Source organism: Synchiropus splendidus, chromosome 5, assembly GCF_027744825.2.
Source record: "Synchiropus splendidus isolate RoL2022-P1 chromosome 5, RoL_Sspl_1.0, whole genome shotgun sequence".
Classification (NCBI taxonomy): Eukaryota; Metazoa; Chordata; class Actinopteri; order Syngnathiformes; family Callionymidae; genus Synchiropus; species Synchiropus splendidus.
The window spans coordinates 29,309,322-29,321,897 of NC_071338.1; the positions used below are offsets into that span (position 1 = coordinate 29,309,322).

Consider the following 12,576-nt stretch of genomic DNA (forward strand, 5'->3'; position numbering starts at 1 on the left):
TTGAAAGAGAGGGAGGTATCCCGGTTTGATTCCAGCTCTTGTTGCAGGGTTGGAGTGTCACGTTCCAGAAATTGGTGACTGAAAATTAACGCAAGGTTTGGGCGTGTTCATTGTTATAAGCTGGTGTAGCCCCCAAAACTCTGTCTGCTGGACATCATGATGTCAGAACGTGAGACGTTTATTCAGGGCTTGGTCATAAAAACTGAACAATCTGAACCACCTACTGTTTTATTCCATCATGATCACACACATTATTATTATTATTATTATTATTATTCATTCTGGACCAAAACATGTTTACAACTGAGTCCTTACCATCAACATCCAAAGAAGCCTTTAAACCATTCTAATCCCCCTTGACAAAGAAGGCAGCTCCTCAGCAGCACTTGAATTTGGCTCGAGAGCAGTTCTTGAGAAAGTGTCAGTCAGAGGGTCAGCGTCTTCTCCTCGCTCCTCCCACTGTCGGATGAGTCGTATTTGAGCTTCTTGGAGACTAAAGAAAGCCAGACATTCAAGAGACAAGGGGACACACACACACAGAGACACACTCACTCACTCCAGCTCCCTGCTGATGTTAGGAGATTCCCGACGCTCGCAGCTCTAGTTAATCAGTAGTTTAGTGCATCACACATGGCTTCCTAGCGCTGCTCACCGTTTCACTTGTTTTCCACAGGACTACGTCTGGCTTTTCTGGACTTTTTGCCGTCTTTTATTTCCAAATGCTGACAGAACCGTGCGGGACCATGGCGATGGGGTCAGAAGTTCGAGATCTGGCCCTTTTGACGGGACCTCCATTGCCCTCCCTCACCGGAGTCAGCGGTGGCTGCGGTATGTCAATGGGCAGCGGCCAGTGGACCCAGCTCCTGGACCTACATTCAGGTTCTACGTACAACTCCCTGCCGTCGCACCACTCCATCATCAAGCAGGAGCCGGGGTGGGCGGGCGGCGAGGTCGTGGAGGACCCCCACTGTGGTCTTGGGGCCTTCACGGTGCACTTCTCCGGACAGCTCACAGGCTCAGGCCCGTGTCGGGTCGGAGCGTTCGGAGAGTCGACTGCCAGCCAGCCCAGAGTTTTCCCGAACGGACCCTACCTCTCGGGATGCGTGGAGAGTCCACCTGTGGGCCGCAACCAGGGTAAATACGCTTAAGATCTTTACTGGGTCAGACTAGAGCTGCATAGTGGTTAGGCTCCAAATTCACAGTAAAATTATTTGGACTGAATCAGGTGTGACCAATAGGAAAAAAACAAAACACCTTTCTTTTTGAGCTGACTTTTCTCAAACCTACACAAGTGGTTATTTAGCTGCTATTTACTTTACAAAACTTCACTTACAAAACTTTTGTTTAGAGTTTGCAAAATCTTAATTGTTACACTGTTATTATTGGAATATTTTGGAGTAAAGCTATAAAAATAATAATCAAATTATATTTTTAATGAGATGACTATATTGATTTTTATGAACCTTTGCAAGTGATATGTTGAGGAGTTGTTTTTCTTTTCTTAAAAAACAAAACTATTTAAAAATATTTTTAAAAACTTTTTCAAGCCTGTGCAAATTGTCACCTCGAATAAATTCATTGAACTATTTATGTTCTTCTACACCTACCATTTAGTTAGTTATATTTGTGAATTTTGAGATTTCATCTGTGTTTCGTTTTTTTTTTTAATTCTCATTTTGTAAACCTTTTAAATAAAACAGCAAACCGCGATTTCCAAATTTCAATGGAGATTAGAAACACATTAACCATGAATGAGTATAGTTTGAACAAGGTATCTCAGACACAGTTTAAATGCCTCCTATTGTTAGCAGTATTTAAATGTCAGTGTTCTTCACTAGTCAGTGAAGCCTTTCTGTTCTCGAATTTAATGTTTGTTCTTATTTTTGTAACCTCCACTTGCAACTCTGACTAAGAGTTGTTAGTCAGAGGTCAGGAGTTCAAACCAGCACCTCAGCGTCTGCTGATGTCAGATGGGTTCTCTCTGTGGAAAGTCAGATTTTGGACGAAGTGACAAACTGCTGAACGGTCTGCCGGGACTGAAGTGAAAATGTGCAAGTCATCTTTCTCAGAAAACCTTTAGCGTCCCACGGGACTCTGACTCAGGACTGTGAGGCCGTTTGAATCAAGTCATGAGTGTGAAGGGTTTCTATGTGCCACAAATATTTAAACCCCGACGCCTGAAAACAGATGGGAGGAAGGAAAATGCCTCAAATAGAGTTTACTAGTTTGGTTCATATCTGCAGGTCACCATGTTCCTGCCAGCGATGGAGACTTCAGAACTCATTCACAAATGAACCTTCTCCTCTCTCTTCAGGTTATGGAGCGATGAGTTTGGAAAACAACCCCAGTTACGGTCACACGCCGTCCCATCACACCCCTCCGTTCTCCAGTCTGTCCTTCAAACACGAGGACCCGCTGTCTCCCGCCAACACCATAGGTAACCACCCGCATCCCACCACGCGTTCGCTCAAGTGTCTCGCCGAGCGAAGCGCCGTCTTGTCACAGCAAGGTCATTTAAGTAACCCATCATTTTACACATCACAATAAAATCACCGCTTGTCCCTTCAGCCCGCGCTTAAACACGCTCTGGCTCTTTCTCTGTACGCTTAATGAGGATGACTGGAGGGAACCACTTTATATGTCCCGACTGGAATGTCAGGACGAGTGTCTGGGGACCAATATGGTTTATGAACCTGAAAAGAAGCGCAGTGTGTGATTGATTCGGAAGTGTAGACGTACACGCCGGGGTCACGCTCCCTGCTGCAGTCGGTTTTTCTGTCACAGAACAAGAGGATATTCCACCACAAACACTCGCTAACAAAAAGGCCAACCGTCATTCGTGTTACTGCAAAGAAACAACACATTCTTCCCTTGATTCATAAAAAAAATAAAAAAATCCAGACTGGTGATGTCTCTAAACAGCTGGAATACATTCACATAGTAGCTCCGGAGGTTCATGCTGTATCTGTTCAGGTGCTATTTGACAAAATAAATTCTTGTATTTGTAAATGTGTTTCTAACTTTTTTATTAAGAACACAAATGATGGTGTTTTTGGTGCCCGTTCTTGTAATAGTTTTCAATATATATTTCATTTACAACATTGATAAACAGTTGTGAATGAATCTAGAATTTTAATGTCTTAACTTGTTCATTGGCCTTTTGTCAGAAACACAAATGAAGCCTCCCCCCGCCCCCATAATATAGTTTTTTTTTTCAGCCACAATAACGGTACAAACACTTTAGACTAAGTATTAATAAACTCATTATTTTCTCATGTCAGTGATCACAATGCTAGAGATGCTAATACACGTAAGAAAATAAGTAGTTTATTTATGCAAATATATGTTCCGTAATCTAAAGTGTGACCAAAAAGGGGAAAAGGTCATTCAAAATATTGTCATCTCTTGGCTCTACATGTCGTGTAACAAACACAGAAAAAAAGAAAAACAAATAAATAAATAGATACATAAATATAACTGAAAGATTTTTCACAAAACCCAGAGTTCGTCGTATGTACAGATATATATTGCAAAGTGGTACAGAACAAGTCTTTTTGATCAGTAGATTTTTATTCTTGATTTGACACTGATTCTAACTCTGGTCAAATGCTTTAGTTGAAATGTGCATTGTTGTTTTTCCAGCACTAGACAGTTTAATGTTATTTTATCTCTCGGTATATTAGAGTTCTTTTTTTTTCATAAACATATTTCAATTAATTGCATTATTTTTGTCCTTTTGTTCATTTCGATTTACATCAACTCTACAAACAAAACAAAACAACAAAACAAACAAAACAAAACAAAACAAAACTATATTTTTTTCTATATTCTGTTTGCATATCATAATCTGGTTCTGTTTTGACTCATTGAGTCATGTTTAGCGCCATGTTCTCCTCAAGGTTTCCTTGTTATATCCTTGTTCGTTTAACTGTTATATAGCAAATTTAATTTGCTAATTTATGCTTAACGTAAATAGTGGGAGTCCATTACATTGGGATGCTGGTGGTCTTCCGCAGGTGACCAACAGTACCCAGGGCCTCCGCCTATGTTCGGCTGTCACAGTCCTCCAGAGTCATGCCCCAGCAGTCAAGGTCTCCTGCTGAGGAACTACAATAGGTGAGTCTTTCAACCGTCGACATGGCTGCGTGGAAGTCTTTTAGTTCCACATGTGACCAGCATAAATAACACCGGTCTGGTTTTATGTGTGTCGATGGACCCGCCGTATATCAAGCTAATGTCTTTGTGCTACACTGCTAAGAGTGAATTACACGTGAAAAGTGATCTCTTTCGCTGAAGCCTGTTTCAGCCTGAGCCCCGACTGGATCATGAATTTGTGCTGAGGTCAAGAGCTGACCACTAGTGCTCAGCAGGCCTAAACAAACACCAAATGAAATACGACTGATGTGCAGGATCCCGCTTGGAAAACACATGTTCAGTCACTGCAGGACTTTAGTTGGTGATTTGCAGTTCTATAGAGAGGATGTGAGCCGAAGGACTCTGCTGTAAAACAAGACGCCTGATTCTCTCAAAGGATCAGGTTAGATTACCGCCAGTCATCGACTCAACATGGCGGCCTGCCGCCTCTTCGCATCATAAAGTCATAATGTTCAGCCATGTTTGCTGTAGCTTATCACTTCTACTTGCTGCCATGCTTAGTGACGTCTCTTTTCCTCGGGACACAGTTAACATGGTAAAGTCAGAGTCGGGCTGGTTAACCAGACGTGTTGTTTAAACTTTTTTTTATCAAGAACACAAATGTTTTTGGTGCCCGTTCTTGTCATAGTTTTCAAGATATATTTCATTTAAACATTAATAAACGGTGGTGAATGAATCTAGAATTGTAATGTCTTAACTTGTTCATTGGCCTTTTGTCTGAAACACAAATGAAGCCTTTTCCTCCCGATGATATTTTTATTGAGTGTTTTTCCAGCTACAATAACAACACAAAGTGTGGTAATAACATTTTAGATTGGGGAGTATAATAAACTCATTATTATGAGATATGGGTTAATGATGTTGTTCAGATAGGTGACCAATCCTGAGGAAAATGCAGTCAATGTCAAGATTAATGCAATGTAATGCCATGTAATGATTAATTACAGGCTAATAACATGCTAATACACATAATAAAAATAAATAGTTTATTTATGCAAATGCATGTTCCGTGATCTAAAGTGGGACCAAAAAGCTGTAAAATGTCCTTGAGACAGTTAACTTGGTAAAGTCAGAGTGAGTCTATAGCTGGTTGACTGAGTTGGTAAAATGTGGAAGAAAGCGTTTTGATTCTTAGTGCAACTCAAGGTCATCCAACCCACACAAGAGTTGTCTTAAGCAAATCTGAGAAAAACAGGAAGCCTCCTGGGATGTAGCTTTTATGGGCTGTAGATTTCCTCGAGGAAGAAGTGAAGTTTGGCCGCTTTTATTATTTTTAATTGATTTACATTTTTGCTGAGCGGTTCAGTGCAGGGTTCAGTCGCGATGAGATCCTTTGAATGTTGTTGTGGAGCCAGAACATTTGCTACCCAAATACTGGAACTGCAGGCGATAAGAGAAAACTTCACTGTTGCTGGAGCTAATGACAGGAGCTGGAAGCTCTCAGTCAAGCAGCCCTACACACACACACACAGTGTGTATGTCACATATCAGTGAGCCTTTCCACAGTCGTACATATTTGGGAGCTGATTAGAGAGCCATCCGCGTCTTTCCCTCAAGGACTTTCTCCAAGAATGTCTCCCAGAAATCCCCCGAAACTGTTGCTGCTTCAATGGTGCAGAGTGATGTCATGCACCGGACCATGGTGTGCTAGGCGCCGAGATGCTCGCCCCTGCCCAGCTAACAATCACATCCCATAGTGTGTGTGTTTTTGGGTACGGTGTGTGCCGCAGGAGCTCCGTGCCAAGGTAAAGAATGGCACGCTGCCCAAGTTATTTTTTTCTAATGAAGCCAGTGAGGAGGTGGACAGCGTGTGTTTATGAGCATCGGAGTTCCCTCCTCACTCAAATGTCTTCAGTATCTTCTCAAACGCCACTATTCATTCATGAGAACTTCGAATGGAAACAAAAAATACTGGCGAAATGGGAGAAGGACTCATTTGTGTTTGGTTTGTTCAACCACTGTGGTGTTTTTCTGTGTTTGCTCAGCGACAATCTGTACCAAATGGCCTCACAGCTGGAGTGTGTGACATGGAACCAGATGAACACGCTGGCATCGTCCATGAAGAGGTAAAGTCACACCAGCTCACTGGACTCTTGACGACTGACTATTGTTTTTACTGAGGCAGAGGAGGAACAGGAGGTGGAGGAGGAACCCAGCCAGATGTCTGCTGGCCCGGTGCCGAGGGAAACCAGTGACTTAGAGCTGTTCGATTTTCTAATCTCTGAAGCTTGATTTATGCCTTCATTTTTGACTCGGCTGAAAAGTATTTTGTCTTTTACACAAGGGTTTGAGCAGCACATACTTGTTCCTAGTGTTGAAGTCGAGACTCTGAGGGGCAAAGACCGAGTCGAGAAATCCAAGACCGATGCCAATCTGAATTCAAAGCACTATTTTAAAAAGCCCAGAAGGTTTTATTGAAAAGCCAAATGATGACCAATACCCCTAGTGCATACCCTTCATGAGTCCATTACAATGATCAAAAATATTGTTTGATTTATGGGTGTCTCTGACATAAACATGGTTTATTGATGGGTCAGCAGTTGCCCTATCGGCTGACGTTTTTTCTGATACAAAAGGAGATGTCACCTAGTCAAAATGAAGTTGATTCAGAGAAAATAGTAATGTGGTCTTAAGTAATAGAACACTGAAACCCCAACCTTATCCCAGGTAGTCATCGAGCCAGTCACACTACGTCAGTCAGGTCGTGGAGGTGTTGCCAGAAACATTCCATCTCACAGGCTCTTCATGATGTGGATGGCTGGCTCGCCTCTGATCTCCTTCCTACTGTCTCCTAAGTGTCGTTGCAACCATGTAAAAAAGAAAGCTCATCTCATGGGTGACAAGGCTTTTAATGTCAAGGTCTACTGCACTGTCCCTTGTCCACTCTTGGACTGGACCCTGACATCTAGCAACTTCTACTTTAATAACCAACTCACTCTCTCACAACTCTGTTTTTGGACTGGAAGTCATGAGTCAAGACCCAGTCCTTAATGAAAGTACGACAAGCTGGTGTGACTACAAAGGACAAAACACACTGTTTGTCGAGCACTGATGCTTCATGAGGGGAGTCTGGACCTCTGCGGTTGCGCTGCTGCCTACGCAACTCCACATAGAACAAACTGAAGTTTGTTACTAAGTTACTAAAGTGAAGATATTTGGGTGGAAGCAATTCCGTTTTTCTTCACTGTTGGTGGCGTGTTCAGCAGTAACTGACAGTTGAACCCAGATTTGAGTCAAAATGATACCGTCTGCACTCCAGGTAATTTACTGGAGGCTTTACTCCGTGTCTTTGCAGCAGCCACCCGCCTCCCTTCGATAGTGACCCCGCAGCCACTCCTCCCATGCTGGTCAGCGCCCAGTACCACATCCACACCCACGGCGTCTTCAGGGGACTGCAGGTGAGCTGAGGCCGGGAGGAGCCATGAAGCCCTCACATGGCTCAGAAATAACCGACGTCCTCCGTCTCAGGATGTCAGGCGGGTCACTCCCACCGTGGGGAAGTCTTCCGACAACATCGAGAAGCGTCCCTTTCTGTGTCTCCATCCAGGCTGTGGCAAGAAGTACTTCAAACTCTCACACCTGCAGATGCACGGCCGCACCCACACAGGTGACTCACGCCTTTGTCGCCGCTCATATAGTCGCATGACTGATGCTGATACTTCTATCTTGCAGGTGAGAAGCCGTACCCATGTGACTACACAGACTGTGGGAAAAGATTTTCCCGCTCGGACCAGCTAAAGAGACACCAGCGGAGACACACAGGTGCCTGTCCTTCCTTCATCCTTGCTCTTATTCTTACTTCCATATTGTGGTTTCCTTTGACCCTCATTTGACCACTTATACAAGTGTATTACTTGCAGTGCATATTGCAGTGCACATTGTGTGACAAAGTGTGTTTTTTACAGTGAGTTTATGATCTGATTCATTTTTTAAAAATATTTTTTTATTGTCCATGCATCACCCTCTCTCCTTTATGAGTGTGGGCACAGCAGCTCGCCCACATGTTTCACTTGGCACCGACTCGGGGGCCAGGTGCACTTCCTGATGAACCCCTTCCCACTTACCTGGGTTTGGACCAGCACTTGAACCCATGACCTCTGTGTGGCAGACGCGCTCTATGAAGGGCCAAATGAGAGTTTTTTATATGGTTAAAAAAAACCTCCGTCTGCCCCTGAAAACCCCCTCACAGCAGTGGACCGGCATGACCTAGCCGTGACGGCTCAGACAATGAGGAGAACCCAAGCGCAGGAAGTATAGAAAGGCTGAACACAGTTTATAACAAAAATGACCGAGCCAACACAAATGGGACGCGGCCCGAGTCCAAAACAGCTAACTAAAAGAGACTCCAACCGAAATCCAGAGTCCAAAAAACAAACTGACAACACGTCGGGGACTAAGAAACAAGAAAACATAAATAGAACAAACTAACGGAAATTCTCAGGCGCAAAGGCAAAACAACAGGGAGACCAGGAAGTAAAAATTTGAGGATGTAAAAAGTCCAAAATGTTCAGAACGGGAGGCCAAAATACATACCACGGTGTAGAAGCATTTCCGATCTGGCGCTGCATCAGTCTCCAGCTTAAGAGGTGGAGGTTCATCGGTGACAAGTTCTTGCAGCTGCCGATCGCGAGACACAGAGGAGCAGGAAGTAATTCAGAAAAATCATGGCGGGTGAGGCCTTGACACTAGCGTGAGATATATGGTCAAATGAATGGGTGAAACCGAGTCTGAGGAGTGAATGATGAGTCAAATATATGTCGGGACTGGCACCTTTAATATGTGTGTCTGTGTGTAGGAGTGAAGCCTTTTCAGTGCCCGACGTGTGGGAGACAGTTTGCACGGTCAGACCATCTTAAGACTCACATTCGGACACATACAGGTAAAACAAGTGCGTAACCTTTATTCTTTCTTAATACCATCGCTTTAGTTTCCTGTCCAAGTCGGCGATCTTTCATTTAATTTCGGATTTTTTTCTTCTTCGGTAGGTGAGAAGCCTTTTACCTGCAGGTGGTCCAACTGTCAGAAGAAGTTTGCCCGCTCAGACGAGCTGATGCGCCACCACAGCATGCACCAGAGGAACCAGACCAAGCAGCATCCTGCCATCTGAGCAGCGAGCGGAGGATGAGGAGGAGAGAGGACGGTGACAGTACGTGGTGCCAGCTTTGTGGGGAGAGACACTTGGAGCTCGGTCAGCGGTCATGGTTCCGTGCCAGACCTGCAGCGGTGGAGGGGCTCAGCTGAGGCCGTCAGGATCCGCCAGAGCACAGAGCATCAGCACTTGATTTAAACCAAAAAAATCTCTTTTCAACTTTCGGGTCACATGTAAATTCGGTATATGAGATGAATAACCACTTCATAGACGGCGTTCATGAGGTGTTCTACAAGCGTTGTACTGCATTTGCACTGGCTCTTTCTCTGAATCACAACTGTACATAGCGCTGAACTTTAGGATGTAGGAAGCAGAGCTGTAAATGTGCGTCAGTCGCTATACTCACACGGCTCACACACGATACACTAGTTGTACAGATTTGTTTTATGTATTACATCTGTAAGTTCATAAAGGATTTGCCTGTGATTTACCAGTGTCCAACTGCTACGGTTTGATGCGGAAGAATCTAATGCAAGGAACAAGGGGAGAGTGGTTGAGACAAGATGGCAACACATGCAACAGCAACAGATTTTTAGAGCAAAACACTCCAGGCACATGGTTCAACCACACAAACACATAGTTGCACAAAGGAGTCGCTTTCAAATCGTGACACAATGAAACACAAACACACTACAAAAACATACACTGATGTCGGCGTGCGAAAACACGCACACATACGTACTCATAAAGACCAACACTCAGCTATGACAAACTCAGAAACACTGAGAACTCGTATTGTGGGGACATTGAGAGGACACCTCATTGCCATAACCCTTTCCCCAGCCTCTCACCCTGAGCTTAACCAACCTGAACCAAGACTCTGAACCAAACTTAAACCCAGTTATAATGACCCAGTTGTTTTGAAGTGTTCATCCTCAAATTGTTGAGTCTTAACCTTGTGGGGTCCAGCAAAAAAACTCCCCACAAAGCAGGGATTGGTCCCCACAACTATAGCTAAACCAGGTGCACACACACACACACACACACACATACACACTCTCTCTCTCCCTCCCTATCTCACACACACATTCTTTCCTCCTCTCACACGCACACATGTCATGTTATTGTGTTTTGTGGGGACATTTCATTGCCACGACCCTTTCCCCAGCTTCTCAACATAAACCTAACCATCCAAGACGAATGACTAACCAAACTGAAATTCAAGTTTTACTCCTCAAATTGAGGCTTAATCTTGTGGGGACCGGCAAAAGGTCCCCGCAGGTATAGCTATAAAGGTTCGCACACACATTCTCTCTCTCTCTCACACACACACACAGGGTGATAAACAGTACAGCAGGCCCCTCAGAGACTTGACATGTTGCAGGTCCCTGTCTCTTAAATCTCAGACTCACATCTACATAACTGGGAACATCTGGAGCTCAATAAGTCCAATTACTGAAGACACATACCAAAGTGTCAGCGTCTGGGCCGCTCTGACCGGACCCTCCCGTCTGCCCCGGACCCCCAGCATGTCAAGCCTCTCAGGTCCCTTGTGAACTCAGCAGTTTACATCTCGGAGCCACATGATGGCAGTGTCAGCCTGCGCTTCCGCGCCACGCCGTGTGTGTGTGGCCGTGTTCATCCCACTTTGTGTAGGCCAATTCTTGACAAAACACTTCTTTGTGAGGACCGTATGACTTTGTAGGAACGTTTTGCAAGACCCCACGAGGTTAAGCTTCAATTTGAGGATGAGGACCTCAAAGTAACTGGGTCGTCTGCCCAAAACTCTTCAAAAGCGGCCGGGTCCCGGTGACCTTTGGCCCCTCCGAGCTGAGCGTCAGTGGGAGGATTGCAGCATCAGGCCCATCAATTAAACATCACGTGGATGGTGTGTGAGTCAGCTCCAGCAGGTGAGTGAATAAATCATGACCCGCTGCGGAGCACAGAGCCGTTGCATGACTCGTGTCGGCTGGTGACGTCACGTACCTGGGAAAGCCCTGTAAACACGCACATGCATGCACGGTACCGCTGATGTTCATGTTCTCCACTGGAAACACACACACACACTAATCTCACAGTAAACACACGCACACTTACAAACGCAGAAACCACTAAGCAAACTCCATCTCAGGATGCAACATGGCTGACCTGCGACACTGCGAGGTCTATGCATTTAAAAAACAAGAATAGCATATGCTTTCTGATGGAACTGTGTCCTGACTTTCAGCATCCACTAGGTGGCGCTCTGTGCTCCGTAATAATTCAATAATATAATGGAGCATCGCCTCAGTTTTCAATCTGAAAAAAGAGGAGGCCGTTTCATGAGACCCACACCACTAGGGGGCGCTACACATGACCTATTAAGGCAAAATGTTTTTCTTCACAGGGTACAGACCTAAACATGATTCAACAACTCTGAAGAAACTGAAACTATATTAGAAGAGAAATTTAATGTTATTAAAAAACACAATGTCAGGAACTGGATGAGGATTTTTTTTACATTGAATCTTCATCTTAAAATGAATAAATAACATTTGAAGGAAGGGGGAAAAAACAGTGTGTCTGTTTTTGTCTGGTGAGACAGATTTGCTTCCATGGCAGAAATATTCTGCTTTAATCTTTTTGGTGCAGTGCACTTATTCCACCAACAGACGGCACATTCCAGGAACTATGGGTGAGGATATCAGGTCGCAGGGATGTCTGGAGCTGGAGGACACCATCATCCAAATCGGAGTTCTGATGGGACCAGAACAGACGGAACATTAGCACCTCTCATCTGTGGTACCAGCTCAGTTTGGGCAGGTCGAAAAAGGCTTGTTGTCAATGAGCGAAAGGCCAAAAGTGAAAAACAACAATCACGTATAGCATATTTGATTTGCTGATGCAACTTTTTATGTACCACTGAAACACGTTTCAAAATGATTCCGAACACTTCTTGGTAAACCTCACACCAGTTCAACAGCCTGGATGACCTCACTAGAGGAACCAGGTGGGAACATTTTTTAAAAAATGGGCCACGCAGCTGCCAGTAAACATGACCTGTACAGTGAAACCTCAAATGACTCTTCCTCAGGTGATAGCAACTACTTCCTCCTCTGCCATTTCTACGACTCACTTCTACTTTCTCTAGAATATGATACATTTTTATCCACAGTATTTAGATAGATAGATAGATAGATAGATAGATACTTTATTGATCTCTGAAGAGAAATTCCCATTTCCAGCAGCATGACAGGTGGAAACATAAGAGCAAGTAAAAAAAAAAAAAAAAAAAAAAAAAAAAATGCTACAATGAGATAGGAAAGTAAAATTAAAATTAAATTAAAATAAAT

At 44.0% G+C, this 12,576-nt stretch overlaps 1 protein-coding gene across 3 annotated transcripts; it reads left to right on the top strand.

The window, feature by feature from the left end:
• Positions 1-422: 422 nt before the first annotated feature.
• wt1b (WT1 transcription factor b) lies at positions 423-10,817 on the top strand. 3 transcript variants are annotated; one of them, XM_053866392.1, is made up of 9 exons: positions 423-1,134; positions 2,315-2,437; positions 4,017-4,116; positions 6,141-6,221; positions 7,451-7,553; positions 7,624-7,762; positions 7,828-7,917; positions 8,951-9,034; positions 9,141-10,817. In XM_053866392.1, the coding sequence occupies exons 1-9, from the start codon at positions 720-722 to the stop codon at positions 9,260-9,262; spliced, it is 1,257 nt and encodes a 418-aa protein (XP_053722367.1). In that variant the 5' UTR covers positions 423-719; the 3' UTR covers positions 9,263-10,817. The 3 variants fall into 3 exon arrangements, with proteins under 3 accessions (XP_053722367.1, XP_053722366.1, XP_053722369.1); XM_053866391.1 differs by having other exon boundaries at positions 424-1,134; positions 8,951-9,043; XM_053866394.1 differs by lacking the exon at positions 423-1,134 and having other exon boundaries at positions 2,330-2,437; positions 3,977-4,116; positions 8,951-9,043.
• Positions 10,818-12,576: the final 1,759 nt, after the last annotated feature.

What these genes read in the sequence shown, in the direction of transcription:
- wt1b (XM_053866391.1), top strand. Translation starts at nt 720, where the DNA reads ATGCTGACAGAACCGTGCGGGACCATGGCGATGGGGTCAGAAGTTCGA. An exon ending in GCACGGCCGCACCCACACAG is followed by an intron (nt 7,763 to 7,827) that starts GTGACTCACGCC and finishes TCTATCTTGCAG; the next exon opens with GTGAGAAGCCGTACCCATGT. An exon ending in ACACCAGCGGAGACACACAG is followed by an intron (nt 7,918 to 8,950) that starts GTGCCTGTCCTT and finishes GTCTGTGTGTAG; the next exon opens with GAGTGAAGCCTTTTCAGTGC.